The sequence below is a fragment of the Phycodurus eques genome, chromosome 21, assembly GCF_024500275.1.
Source record: "Phycodurus eques isolate BA_2022a chromosome 21, UOR_Pequ_1.1, whole genome shotgun sequence".
Lineage (NCBI taxonomy): Eukaryota > Metazoa > Chordata > Actinopteri > Syngnathiformes > Syngnathidae > Phycodurus > Phycodurus eques.
This window is the reverse complement of record NC_084545.1, coordinates 6648286-6662983: the sequence shown is the minus strand read 5'-3', so window position 1 is coordinate 6662983 and position 14698 is coordinate 6648286. Positions and strand designations below refer to the sequence as shown.

At 43.5% G+C, this 14698-nt stretch overlaps 2 protein-coding genes across 3 annotated transcripts; one reads left to right on the top strand and one right to left on the bottom strand.

The window, feature by feature from the left end:
- Window positions 1-783: 783 nt before the first annotated feature.
- On the bottom strand, window positions 784-5227 carry zic1 (zic family member 1 (odd-paired homolog, Drosophila)). 2 transcript variants are annotated; one of them, XM_061666285.1, is made up of 4 exons: window positions 5181-5227; window positions 1644-2657; window positions 1259-1422; window positions 784-1071 (listed from the first exon to the last, which is right to left on the bottom strand). In XM_061666285.1, the coding sequence occupies exons 2-4, from the start codon at window positions 2620-2622 to the stop codon at window positions 841-843; spliced, it is 1374 nt and encodes a 457-aa protein (XP_061522269.1). In that variant the 5' UTR covers window positions 2623-2657; window positions 5181-5227; the 3' UTR covers window positions 784-840. The 2 variants fall into 2 exon arrangements, with proteins under 2 accessions (XP_061522269.1, XP_061522268.1); XM_061666284.1 differs by lacking the exon at window positions 5181-5227 and having other exon boundaries at window positions 1644-2689.
- Window positions 5228-6275: 1048 nt separating this feature from the next.
- zic4 (zic family member 4) lies at window positions 6276-13416 on the top strand. The gene is made up of 2 exons (XM_061666554.1): window positions 6276-7410; window positions 12956-13416. Exons 1-2 carry the CDS (start codon window positions 6276-6278, stop codon window positions 13414-13416), a joined length of 1596 nt encoding a protein of 531 aa, XP_061522538.1.
- Window positions 13417-14698: the final 1282 nt, after the last annotated feature.

Genomic DNA, 14698 nt, shown 5'->3' with positions numbered 1-14698 from the left:
AAATTTGACATACGGGCGCATTTCTCCATAAATACCGACCACTTCTAAAAACATGCGGATAAATATGGAAAATTGAGCTAGTTATACATGAATATTGATAATAATAATACTTCCTTTCAGACAACACAGGTAACTTTTTTTGTGTATATTTATCACGTATACATAATAAACAGGTTGACACGGAATTGTTCAGGCTTTTTTTTTTTTTTCACTATGAGAGACGATTTCGTCGACATGACATTTAAATAACAACAAGGATTAAAAGTGTGCTACTCCAACTGGACCTTTTGGACGAGAATGCTGCACTGTGGGCTATACATGATGGGAAAACAGAACCAAAAACAACAACAAAAAAAAGCACATTTAATACTATAGGAAGTCGCTTAAGCTCGACGTTGTAATACTGGGGATCATTCACATTTGGTACACGACTAGAACATTCTTTTCAGTGGCGTCTATTGTCCATATATGAAGGGAGCACATTTATTCCGTCACAACCCCCCCCCCCTCCCCTGCCCTCCCCTCGCTTATGGTATTTACAAAATACAATATTCCATTTTTTTTTTTTTTTTTTCATTTTGGTTGTGATATGTACAAAAACAATTCCCACCCGTTTCCCTCTTTTTGCAACGTTTGGAGCAAATAAAGAAAAGTTTGGCTCCTTCTTTTCTTTTCCTTTCTTTTTTGGTCCATGCATTCTTTCAGTCCACGCTCCAAAAAGTCTTTGCAGTCCAAAGGAAAAAAAAGAAAATCACTTTTTCCAAATTTATTTTTCACCCCCCCTCCTCCCCCCAAAAATAAAAATAAAACAAAAGCAAAAAAAAGTTTTTTTGTTTTGTTTTACACGTACCATTCATTGAAATTGGACGTGAGCGCGCTGCTGTGGCTGCCGGTCGCGGTCGTGGTGGTGGCGGTGTGGTGCTGCACCGTCCCGGGGGCCGTCGGCGATATGGAGCTGCCGCTGCTCGGGTTCTCCGCGGACGGGGACACGATGGTGGGGGGCGTGGACGACTCGTACCCCGAGCTGGCCGCGGGGGAAGGCTGCGAGCCGGGGTTACTCGATTCGTGGACCTAGGAAACCCCCACCAAAATATATATATATATATATATATCCTTCAAAATATTTATGGTTTTCTTGCATGGAAATTAGTTAAAACAATGCGTTGTAGTTAGAAAAAAAAGTCTTAAAAGTGCAGACAAAATGTTTTTCCCAGCTGATAAAATGCATGATTCCCCCCCCACTGGTGGGCCTTCTTACCTTCATGTGTTTGCGCAGCGAGCTCGGGTGCGTGTAGGACTTGTCGCACATTTTGCACAAGTAAGGCTTGTCGGACGTGTGCACGTGCATGTGTTTCTTGCGGTCGCTGCTGTTGGCGAAGCGCCGGTCGCAGCCGTCGAACTCGCACTTGAACGGCTTCTCACCTAAATGATGATCATTACAAAAAAAAAAAAAAGATGTAACATTGTGGGTGCATTTCTGTTGAAGGTGATGCAAAACTGCATGCAATAATGAGCTTGTCCCCGATGTTTTTATTTTTTCATTTTGCTATTAATATCTCGCAGACTTTGAATGTTGGGGGAGGGCAGTGGTTTTTTTTTTCTCCGCCTTCTCCTCTCTCCTCTTTCCGTCGGTGCAATCTTACCCGTGTGCGTCCTTTTGTGGATTTTGAGGTTTTCCGAGCGGGCGAAGACTTTGCCGCAGCCGGGGAAGGGGCACGGGAAGGGCTTCTCGCCCGTGTGCACGCGGATGTGATTGACCAGCTTGTACTTGGCCTTGAAGGGCTTGCCCTCGCGTGGACACTCTTCCCAGAAGCAGATGTGGTTGGTCTGCTCGGGCCCCCCCACGTGCTCCACGGTCAGGTGTGTGACCAGCTCGTGCATGGTGCTGAAGGTCTTGTTGCACGACTTCTTGGGGCTGGCCAGCTGCTCCGGCTCGATCCACTTGCAGATGAGCTCCTGCTTGATGGGCTGCCGCATGTAGCGGAAGAAGGCCCCGGCGCCGTGGTGCGCCGCGGCCATGTTCATGTTCACGGGGCCGTAGCCGTGCAGCTGCGTGGACGCGTAGTCGGAGCGCGGGCTCGTGACGTGGCCGTACTGCTCGGCCGCGCGGCCGTACACGTCCCCGGTGAAGCCCAGGCGCATCTGGCCGTTGACCACGTTGGACGACGCGTGGCCCGCCGCCTGCTCGTGCAGCCCGGGGAAGAGCAGGTGGCCCGCCGCCTCCGAGTGTCCGTGGGGCCCCGCGGCGAAGCTGCCCGCCGCCGAGGCGAAGAGGCTGTGCTGCGCACTGGCCGCCTCCCCGAAGCCACGGTTCCTGAACAGAAAGTCCCGCGTGGAGTTGAAGGCCGCCGTGGAGTAGGAGCCGACGTGGCCCGGGTGGTGGTGATGGTGGTGGTGGTGGTGGCCCAGGGCGGCCGCCGCCGCGTAGCCGGGCGCCTGCGAGGAGAACGCCGTCTGCTCGTGGGAGCCGTGGTTGATCTTGAAGGCGCCCATGCCGTCCGCGAACGGGTTGATGCCCAGCGCCACCTCCCGCTCCGTCACCTCGCCTGCGGAGTGGTGCCGCGTGGAGCCGAATGTCGTCACTCCTATGGCGGGGTACTGGGGTCCGGCGTCCAGGAGCATCTTCACTCGCTCGGTCTCGACGCGCGCCGACACGACTGAGGACACGGGTGAAAAAATCACGCACAGATATTCTTCCTCCCGCCCCCCCTTCGTTCTTTTTCCACTTTCTCTATCTCTGCTCAACTCCCCCCGAAATCCACCCGAGTCTTGTTGACTTTCTAAGGCGCCCCTATCGCGCGCATCTTGCGCCCACGCACCCACCCCCCCAAAAAAAAAAAAAAAAAAACACGCGAGATTGTCTCTCTGTCGTTTTGCTTTTTTGGACGCTTTATCTCCCCGTGGCGCGACTTTCACCTCGTCGCTCAGGCGGTGAGCTGCAGACTGATCGTCGCAATCATTCCTGCAGATAAATGAATTGCAAAGACAACACGGTCCAGCCCTGATGAATGGGGTGGGGGGTTGCGCGGGGTGGTCACGTGAGGGGCCCCAGCCGCTCGGCCGATTGGTCGGCCTCAGCAAGCCCCCCCACCTCCCCTCAATAACATCCACTCACCAAATAACAATCCACGTAGCAAGACGATTGGCCTCTTTGCCTCATCAATACATGTAAGATTTTTGTTTGTTTGTTTTTTGGCGGGGATTGCAAATAAAAAAAAAAAAAAAGAGAAACCAACCTGCATCTTGTTTATCCCTTCTCTGTTGGCAATATTTACACATTGCCCAAAAAAAAACTATGATGTCATCATGACATCATATTTGAGCACTTTCGGAAAACACCATTGTTAGCAGGTACATACATTGTTGTTGTTTTCTTTTCTTTTTTTTTACTTTTTTAAATTGATTTTGCAGTTAAAAATGATTTGCAGTTATGCTGTTAGTCTAACAGTGAGCTTTCCTTTCAATATATTTCTCGCGTTTTCATCGTTTCTTTTCTATATATAACAAATCACTAACCAAATGGGCTGCACGTTCCCAAAAAGTGTGAGTCACGTCTTTTCCTAAACTTCCTATGTTTGTTTGTGAGAAATATATCCCTGCTTACCAAAAAGGGTCCCTTTCCAGTGGGCAGCACATTCCCAAAAGGTGTGCAGGGACGTCTTTTCATGAACTTCTCCCATCTTTTCCTAAACTTTCCACATTTTTGTGAGAAACGAACTCCCTTGTTACCAAAAACGGTTCCTTCGCAATGGGCTGCACTTTCCCAAAAGGCGTGTTTCATGTCTTTTCATAAAACTTGCCGTTTTCTAAACTTTTCATGATTTCTTTGGGGGTGGCAAAATTGTTTCCTTGCTCCCAGAAATGGTTCCTAAAAGCTGCGCTTCAAGTATTTTCCGAAATTTTCCACCTTTCTTTGGGAGAAATTGCTACCCTGGAACCAAAAAGGGTTCCTTCCCAAAAGGAATGTAGCACATATTTTCGTAATGTTCCCACCTTTCTTGAGAGGAATCACTCCTTTGTTACCAAAAATGGTTCCTTCCCGATGGGCTACACATTCCCAAAAGGTTTGTATGTGTGTGACACTTCTGTCCTCCAAACTTGACTGTTCCTGTGTGCAATCTCCCCCTAAAATAAAATACTATTTAAAAAAAAAAACGGGTAACATAGACTTCAGCGTCCATATTGAAGCATTCCGCCTTCCACCTGGACTCTTCATCCATCGGCCGGCTACTTTGGCCTAGAAACTGTAATGTGTGTGTGTGAGTGTGAAAACCTTGTGGGTTGTCGAATTTATCAAGTGGGATTTGCGGCAGGAACCTGCGGCTGCCCCGGAGTTCAAAAATCCACATGCAGGCGGTTTTTTTTTTTTTTTTTTTTTTTTTTTGCCATGCGAGCCATTAAAAAAAATCGACTCCACACACACTCGACAAGCCACTGTCCACAATACATTTATTTTCAACATTATATCATTTTTAAGGTGCAACCTGATCCGAAGGTACGACATAGTTTGTTTTTAAACATGTTTTTACGTTGCCTTTTATACAAAATGCATATGACTTTATGTATATATTGAAATAGTCATTGCATTGCATGCTGAAATAGAGTAAACGTTATTATACCTAAAAGTGCAAACAAAACAAGCTTGAGTTTCATCCAACTGAACCTATTTGGATGATTCTATTTGAATTTTAAAGTAAATATTAGCCTCAAGTTGACATTGTTTGCAGTTTGTTTTCACGGCCAAAATAATGAACATCCGCTCAAATAAACTCCTCACTCACTTTGGTAATATAGTTCTCCTTCGAGAAAAAAAAACCCCGGAAACTTTTCCTTTTCCTGTTTTCTCCTATTTGCTTACACAAATTAACATGTCAAACATGGCTGACAGCGTCCAGCTACACTTAAAAAAGTGAGTCACTATTTATAGGGGGGATGGCTCACAAAATTGTTTATCAAGCTGTTTTGGAGAGTGCGTATGCGTGCCATGCAAAAAAACTACTTGTGATGCACATTCAATTTACATTATAGAATCGGATGATTTCCCCATGCATTTTACGTAAATATACACTGTGCAACTTTACATCTCAGATTGCGTTTTTGGAGCTTTATAAGAGCACGATGAATGCGTATTTCGAGGCTCGTACAAATATCCATAGAGGGGAAAAAACGACTTTTTTTACCCTTTGCTCCGTTCTCATCTGCTCAAAAATGCCTCGTTGAGTCTCATTCCAAAACAGAACGCGGCGAACAAGCTCTGCTTTTCCATCGGCTGAGTTCTTTCGTACTCGCTCGTCGTTTTTCTTTTTGAACTTTTTTTTTTTTCTTCCCTTTTTTCCCCCCTCTCCTATCCCCTCATGCAGCTTGCACAGGCACCACCTCCTCTGGCAACCATCTGCTGCTCGCCGTCGCCTCGGCTCCGACGCGGTCAAATCAAATTAGCCCGGCTCATGACAACAGGTCCTCTACGTTACGTGTTTGTTTCCATTAATTTCATTTTTTTTTGGGGGGGTGGGGGGAGGTGGGGGGGAGGAGGGGCGTCTTTGAAGGCTGCGCGTGCGGATCTGATCGAGCGGAAGCCCAAAACCGGAGGATTTTAATGCAAGCTCGGCTGCCTTTAATGCTTTGGGACCATCCTGGTTTTAAAGGTGACTTTTCCGTTGGCAAGTATTTTCAAAAATGAAGATATCACGGCGCGATTTGACCGGGATTTTAATTTTTTAATCCTGTGAAATAAAGGTGTGGCATCTACGATTTTTAAAATTTAAAACACATTTTTTATTCCTCTGCAAAAGAAGAGAATCCGCAATGTATCCTGATTAACTTACCCTCTTCTTTTACATTTTTTTTTTTATGCTACAATAACGCTTTGCATAACTCGCCCCCCACCTCTTGGTGTCGCCTGAAGGCACCGCGCATGCGCACCACCCATACCCCCCGCCCCCCTCCCCCTCGCTGACTTGTCACCATTTTTCTTCTGGTTGGAAAAGTGTCACCGGTGACGTCAATCAGCCGCCTCTGACCAATTAGAGAGCGGCCCGATTGTTGTGCTCGGCGGGCTGCGATCGCCCACCGCGAGCCGCTATTCTCTATCAAATGCGTCCTGCTGCCCAGCGAACGTTGCCCCGCCGCTAGACGCAACTTTAAAAAGTTTATTATTTTTTTCCCCCTTTGAATTGCGATTAAAACATATTTGTCATCATTACTGTTTTGTCCGCTGTCAAGTGCAAAAAGAAAAAAGAAAAGAAAAAAAACCAACCCAAAAAATTCGGGTAGTAATGAGCGCCGATGCGCTGGGAAGCCCCGCGATGGACCCTGCCTTCTCCAAACGGAACGCGGCGCTGAGATTAGTTGACTTGGCGGGGGCTCACCACCACCACCTCCACCACCATCATCATCATCACCGCCACCCTGCCCCTCCGAGCGTGACAGGCTTCCCGGGGTTCGGCAGCCATCCGCACTCAATGGCTCACGTGCACCCCGGGGAGATGACTGCGGAACCCCGCCTGGGGCCGAGTCCATTCGGGCCAGAACACATGGGGCACACGGCGGCCCTCAAAATCAGCCCAGCCCATCATTATCCCCTGCACCATCACCAGCAGCACCAGCCTCAGCACAATCATCACATGGCAGGCCACAGCGAAGTGGTCTCCGGTCCAACGGGAGCTTTCGGGGCGACGCCGGTGCCCTACTCGGGTATGACGCACCCGGCCCAGGCCCTGACCGCAGGTAGGGACTTCCTCCGAGCCACGCCGGTTCTGGCCGACCACCACCACCACCACCACGCCGCCGCCGCTTCTTCTCACCACGGAATGTTTGTCTCGACAACAGGTAGCTACCCCGCGCACTACGGCCACGACGCCGGCAACCATGCGCTCTTCTCCGGGCTGCACCAAGAGCAAACTCCGGGCGGCCAAATCCGTTTGGGACTACCGGGGGACATGTACGTGCGCTCGGAGCACTTGTCGGCGAGCACCCGAGCCGACGCCTTCTACGGAGGGCTCAATCTCAACCTGGGCGCGCACCCCGCCCACCACCAGCACCACCACCACCAGCACCACCCGCCCCACGGAACCGGCGCCTTCTTCCGCTACATGCGGCAACCCATCAAGCAGGAGCTCATCTGCAAGTGGCTGGAGCCCGGCGAGAAGCGCTGCGCCCGGACCTACAGCACCATGCACGAACTGGTCACGCACGTCACCGTGGAGCACGTCGGCGGGCCCGAGCAGGCCAACCACATCTGCTTCTGGGAAGAGTGTCCACGCGAGGGCAAGCCCTTCAAGGCCAAGTACAAGCTGGTCAATCACATCCGCGTGCACACGGGCGAGAAGCCCTTCCCGTGCCCCTTCCCCGGCTGCGGCAAAGTCTTCGCCCGCTCGGAAAACCTCAAAATCCACAAAAGGACGCACACAGGTTAGTTTTTCCATCAATTTAGCGCTTTTTATGGCAGTCAGTCATTTTGGGTGTTGTGGTTTTGAGTTGGGGGGGGGAAGGGGGGCGGGGGGGATTATGGCAGCTCACTCATGCGTTTGACGCTTGGACCTCTTGTTTACACCTCAGTACAAAAGAGACGTGCACGTCTTATTAGTGACCCCACCACTCATTCACATACACCCCCACCCCCGCTCCCCCCACACACACCATTTTTAAGGTTGCCACTGTCATGTGCAGACACTTGTTGCCTGCTTTATCGCAATGACACCAACACTGCTACGACTGAATGTCACTGGTGTGCAACCTGTGGCATGGTTGCCCAAATATGGCCCCAGTCCAGACGAAATGGTTGTTATAAAAGTCTAAATATTTACCACATAGGCACAACAAACACATGGCATCGCATTTTCCATCAAACTGGACTTAGAAAATGCAAGCGGCTTCTGATGTACGCGTTGCTGTTTATCTTAGATTACATGCATGGACGGTTAAAAATATCCCCCTTTAAATTATCATTTGGGACTAAAAAAATAAATAAAAATCAGTCAACATGCATGGGTGTGCAACTTGTGGCATGTGGGTTATACATGGCCCCCCAGTGCATTTGATCCAGACCACACCATTGATTATAAAAACCTGAAAATTTAACTTAACTGAGCCTTGATTGAGCCAAGTCACGTATTTTACATTCGAACAAAATCTCAAGGCGCACCACCAAGATAAAATGGCACAAAAAAAGTGCATGCACATTGTTAATTATTGGACCTTCTGCCATCTAGTGGAAGAGCATTGAATTATTCTGCCTTTCACTATAGGTCATCGGCATCGATAGATGAAATGTGATGCGAGGGATAGGCTGATTATCAGCGCCTATATTCAGCATTATGACGCATATAGGCATCGGCCGATAACAGATCCATTTAAAACCGAGTGAACTTCAGGAAACTATTTATTTCAATTTTCAGTTAACGTTATAAGAATAGCTGCTGAGCCTGGGAGCTCACTGCACTTTGGTTAGAATTTTAAAATAAATGTATTGTCTCATATATATATTTTTTATGTTTTATGTTTTGCTCTTTAATATGCTTAAAGGCATTTAAAACAAGTGTTGGAGTTTGTATCATTCAAAAATTTGATGCCAATATTTCCCCTTTTACTCCAAACAAATATCAGGTCCAAATATCAGTTACTTGACTACGAATCATCACCGTGAAAAAAAAACAACGTATCGATCCGTCGCTCAGTGATATCTTACGTGTAGTAAATGAGCAAATTTTGGACCGATAATGGGTTTATATTATATGATAAGCACAGGTGGCTGCAAATGTAATCGACTAAAGTATATTAGCTGCAACTAAATGAATAGAATGATAATCACCATGGCTCATCCTTGCCCACAATATCCCCCTAAATTCAACATGGCGGTGTGCAACCTGTAGCATGTGGGCCATATATGCCCCCCAGCACATTCGATCCAGACTAAACCATTTATTGTTATAAAAGTCTGAACATGTAACCCATAAAATGTCATGATAAACATGTGTGGCATCATATTTTTCATAAATCTGTCCTGTGAGGACTGTATAAAAGTCAAATGGCTTCTGTTGGGAGGGGGGGGGGGGGGGGGGGGGGTCCTCCAACACTCCTGCTTTTCATATTACATTAGGCAGCTGCAATTATCACGACTTCAAAAAAACCAACAGCATGGCTTGTCTTCGTCCACAATGTCCTTCAGTCAACATGCACGGCTCACACCAGCGGTGTAGCGTATGGGCCCACCACGGCAAAGACCATCAACCATCAATTAATGTAAAAACGTGAGCATTTAACCCACTGTAAAATTCAAGAATTTGAACTGAATTCATTTTCAACATTTGTGGCATCATATTTTGTCATCAGATTGGTGCCTGGAAGACTATAAAACTCAAATGGAAAAAAAGCTTCTTTGCCAAACCTTTTATCTTAAATTGCCAGCAGAGGTGGCTGGAAATACCGCCTGAGTGAACAAAAACAAAAACAAAACCTCCACAATATCCCCAATAATATTTTGTCATAAAATTGGTCCTTGGAGGCCTTTGTGAAACTCTAATGGCTCGTGATGTGAAAAAGAAAAAGCTCTACCACCCCTGCTGTTTATACTAAATTATGAGCATAGGCTGCTGCAAATACAACTTGAATAAAATAAATAAAATAAAAATATATAACTAGCCTTGGCCTTGTCCAAAATGTCGCCAATCATATTTTTCATAAAATTGGTACTTTTGTATTTACGTAATAAAAATAACAATTATTAATATTATTATTAGATTTATTGTTTAACCACTGTAACATCAAACATTTTCCTCTGGGGATCAGTAAAGGATGTCTTTATCTTAAAATACTGAATAAGAAAAAAGGTCCTTTACCACCCCTGCTGCTTATACTATATCACAAGTATAGGTGACTGCAAATATTGCCTGACTTAAAAAAAAAAAAAACAATTAAAAAAAAAACCCTCCCTGTCAACATGCATGGTGGGGTCTACCAGTGGTGTGCAACCTGTGGCATGTGGGCCATGGAACGGCACCACCACAGCATTTGATTTGTCCCTTCGGCAAAACCAAGTATTATAAAAGCCATAAACATTTACCCCGTACAAATGTTATAATACACATTTGTTTTTTGTTTTCATAAAATATAAAAAACTCAAATGGTAAAAAATGTTCACCATCAAAATAATCTACATGTCTTGTCCCTTTGTTGTGGCCTCAAAATGTTGAGTCAGACTGGCTACACACACACACACACACACACACACACACACACACACACACACACACACACTTAGTGCACGCCTTATGCATTATTCATATAATTTGCTCACATTACCTAAGTACAAATCTGTTAAATAAATTTGACTCCCGAGGGGCCTAATGCTCCTTTATTTTGAGTGTATCATGTTTAAAAGCCCAAAAGTGTGGTTATGATTGAGGTGGTGTAAGTGGAGGAGGGGAGTGGGTGGCTTGGCTGCCCCTGGGGTCTTGCCTGCTCCTCCACGCTTTCTTGTACTACACTAATATCCTTGATTGGCTCTCTCAACCCAACAGCTGAAGGTCAAATTGATATTCAAAAAAGCGCAAGTGTAATTAGACAGGCCCAATTACATGTGCTCAGAAAGCCTTCGTGGAGGAGCAAGAGTTGATTTCTGCAGCCTAATTTATTCACACTGTCCCACATCGTGTGTGCGTGTCTGTGTGTGTGTGTGTGCGGGCGTGTGTATGTGTGTGTGTGTGTGTGTGGTTATTATAAGACCATGTTGGGCCAGGTTTATTTTCATTGTGCAAGGTGTGAAGCACAGCTCACATACTTTATTATGTTAAATCGTTTTTTTCAACACGCACACACACACACACACACACACACTCACTCACTCACTCACTCAGAGGACAGTGGGGTTGAAGGATATTGACGCTTGTTTCCATGATGTGAATTTAACTTTTTTGTCATCTTTTTTTTCCATATTTATATATTTATATTATTTTTTTTTAAAAAAACGTAATTTTCAATTCTAACATACTTGCGCCACCCATCCATCCCTTTTCTTTGCCGCTTATCCTCAGTAGGGTTGCGGGCTGCTGGAGCCTATCTCAGCTATCTTCGGGACCCTGAACCGGTCGCCAGCCAATCGCAGGGCACATAGAAACAAACAACCATTCGCACTCACTTTCACACCTACGGGCACTTTAGAGTCTTCAATCAACCTACCACGCATGTTTTTTGGGATGTGGGAGGAAACCGGAGTGCCCGGAGAAAAACTTGCACCACCCTGCATGTTCAAATATTTATGATCTTAATGTTTTGTGTGATAATATCGTAAATGTATTTTGTAATTCTTTTTGGGTCTTTTTGTTTTTTTGTTAAATGTGTTTTGTTTTTTTGTTTTGAAGTTTATGTAGCCATTATTCCACAAATCAGTAGTAAATACAGAATCTTACAAATGGCTCAAAGACCAAAAGTTGCAGACTGAAGCCAAGGGTTATATTGTCTACCCTTTTAACATGATAATACATATTTTAGTTAATTTGTTATTTTTTCGATGCTAACCATGCATGTTGACGTAGCCCACTATGGTATAAATGGTGTACAGTAAATGGTATATTTTACATTTGTATATTTCATAATTTATCTTTTTTTCCCCTATTTTTTAAAATAGTATTCTGTAGTCAGTTTTTTCTAATTAATGAATTAATTAAAACAATTTGCTGCACATTTGTGTTCTGTGCTAACATAATTGGAGCCTGTATGTTTAATATTTGGAATGCCACAAATGTGAAACTTGATAATAGTTTAATTTTGCCTTCTTTTATCCCAGGGGCACCATTGAATCTTTTTTTTAATTTTGTAATTTTTTTTATTATTATGGTGGACCTTATAGCAAGGGTGGGCAACCTCGGGGTTGTGGGATGTATATAGGTCCACGAGAGCATTAGATGCAGTCCACTGAGTAATTTTTAAAAAGGTTAGTTGTGAAAGTAATTTTCACTTTTTCTTTTTTTGCTGTATTTCTTTTATATTCTCAATTACACCTTTCACGTTTATCTATAATTTATCTTAATATCAAAATTTTGTATTTTTCAATTTTTTAATTTGCAGTCCATGACTTCACAGATTTTTGTTTGTAGTTTATAATCACTGTTTTCTATGCAATATAGAACAAAACATACAATCTATCCACAACCATAGCATTTAATGATGAATAAATTGCGTATTTATATTTTATTTAGTTTGTTTTATTAGTTTTTCTTTGTATATTTTTGGGTTTTGGCAGTTTTTTTATTTTTTATTTTAAAGAACCAAACAAACTATCCCGTCACAAATATAGCACTTAACGATGTCTAAATTGGCCCGTGGGCTAAATACGCGACGGTATGAACATGTGTATCCGCTCCGCCGTGCAACTGTAAAGTTAGTTTACAGAAAGTTCCAAACCCATGTTTAACCCCAAATGCATGTAACATATCCCAAACATTTGTTGCATTTAACAAAAATAAATCGTTGGATTGGTTAAATAATTGGCCAAATTAGTGATTCTCTATGTGCGGTGCTCCCTCTAGTGGTACACAGAAAACAAACATTGGTTGAAATGTTCTTACTGTGTGGTGACAAACATTTAGTTTCCCGGTAGAGTACAGGTCACTTGTATTTAACTTTGAAGTTCAACACATTTGCATTTCATCATCACTTTTTCACGCAATATATTTTTTTAAAAATTAAGTCGTTTTTTTTTTCATGTGTGTAGGTGCAATGTTAACGTTCAAACTGTGCATAGTGATAGTGTCTTACAAAAATATTCAATATATTTTTTTCCTCTTTTTTGAACATGTTTGCCTATACTGCGTTTTAATGTTGTCCATTATGGTGGTACTTGGAGAGCTAAGTATTTTTTTTCGGTGGTATTTAGTGTAAAAAGTTTGAAAAGCACCACCTTTGCAGAAGACTGACTTTTTTTTCGTTTGTTTGTTTGTCGGACGTGTGACGGTTGCAGGCGAGAAGCCGTTCAAGTGCGAGTTCGCCGGCTGCGACCGCCGCTTCGCCAACAGCAGCGACCGGAAGAAGCACTCGCACGTGCACACGTCGGACAAGCCGTACAACTGCAAAGTGCGCGGCTGCGACAAGTCCTACACGCACCCGAGCTCGCTGCGCAAACACATGAAGGTGCACTGCAAGTCCCCGCCGCCGCTCAGCTCCGGCTACGACTCGTCCACGCCGTCCCTGGTGTCGCCCTCGTCGGATCCGGGCCGCGAGCCGCCGCCGCCGCCGCCGCCGCCGCCACCGTCGGCGGCGCCCGGAGGCCCCCCCCAAGCCGGCTCCTCCGCCAACCTGAGCGAGTGGTACGTGTGCCACAGCTCCGGAGCCAGCGGCGCCCACAGTGGACCCTCCACGCCGGACTCGGCCACCGAGGACGAGCCCCCGTACAGGAACCGGGACCTGAGGGATAACTTTTAGTCTCGCTGCCAAAAAGAGTGACTTTTTTTAAAAGACACAATAAACACAATTTTTTTTTTTTTTTAATGGAGCGATTCATGTTCAAATCATGTGTGGACTTTGTGGAACATTCATGTAGTGCAGGCAGAGGTGGGCAAATTGTTGGCCTCAAACATTTGATATATATAAAATATATATTTTTAAAATGACACATGGGCCAGGTAATTAGTAGATGAAGGAAAACAAATCTTTTTTTTTTTTAATTCTTATTAAATAAACACAATCTTAAATGTTTTACTTTCTGGTCGATGAAGATGACGTAAAAGTGAAAAAGTATGTATGCTCTTTGCGGCTTTAAAATATATATATTTTTTAATCAACAGACTACATAATTTACACTTTTTGACAAATGTGCCATGCATGTTATTTGTATTTGAGATTTAAAAAAAAAAGGAAAATATATAAGATGAAGTTAAAAACAAGTTAAAAAATAAAATAAAATATGTAAGATTTTGTTTATTTTGCAAATATTTATTTAATAAATATCTAATCTTACGTATTTAAAAAAAAAAATAACAGATGGGCCAGGTCATTCGTTGATGAGTTGGAAAAAAACAAAAATCTAAGATTTTTTTTAAAACTGTATTTTAAATTTCCTTTTAATGTCGAAATGTTTTAAAATAAACAAAATCTTATATTTTTTCCTTTTTTTTTTTTTTTTTTACAGCTGGGCCAGGTCAATTGTGTATGAGGTGAAACAAGGAAAAATATGTAAGATTTTATTTTAATATTAAAAAAAGACATCTTGCATATTTCATTTTTTAATTTTAAAAGTATTAAAAAATCATTTGTTCAAGAGTTTAAAAACGTTAAATATATAATATTATACATTCATTTTATGAATATTTTGAAAATAAAATATTTTTCTTATCATGTAAAAATGACCTGACCCGTTTGTCCGTTAAAATCAAACATCTCCATTAACACAATTCATTCTTATAGTTTAATTATAGTTTGTTGACCAACCAATTAAAAATGCAAACATGATTTTTTTAACCAATATTTTCATTTTATTGTTTACATAAGACAATCAAGGAACTATTGAATAAGAACTAAACATTGCTAAGAAATTAACACTACATTTTAATTAACCAATTTTCGAAAAAAACGGTCGAATGAATGGATTTTAAAAATATATACATGTAAAGTACTCAATGTAAAAGTTCATTGGACCTGTATGTGGTCCGCGGGCCATACTTTGCCCACCTCGACGTTGACTTTTAGCGCATGCTTTGTGTGTGCG

Excerpts from the sequence above, each read along its gene's own strand:
- zic1 (XM_061666285.1), bottom strand. The coding sequence starts at position 2,622 with ATGCTCCTGGACGCCGGACCCCAGTACCCCGCCATAGGAGTGACGACA. Across the intron at positions 1,423-1,643 it reads CCACAAAAGGACGCACACGG|GTGAGAAGCCGTTCAAGTGC; the intron begins GTAAGATTGCAC and ends ATCATCATTTAG. Across the intron at positions 1,072-1,258 it reads CGCTGCGCAAACACATGAAG|GTCCACGAATCGAGTAACCC; the intron begins GTAAGAAGGCCC and ends GGGGTTTCCTAG.
- zic4 (XM_061666554.1), top strand. The coding sequence starts at position 6,276 with ATGAGCGCCGATGCGCTGGGAAGCCCCGCGATGGACCCTGCCTTCTCC. Across the intron at positions 7,411-12,955 it reads CCACAAAAGGACGCACACAG|GCGAGAAGCCGTTCAAGTGC; the intron begins GTTAGTTTTTCC and ends TGACGGTTGCAG.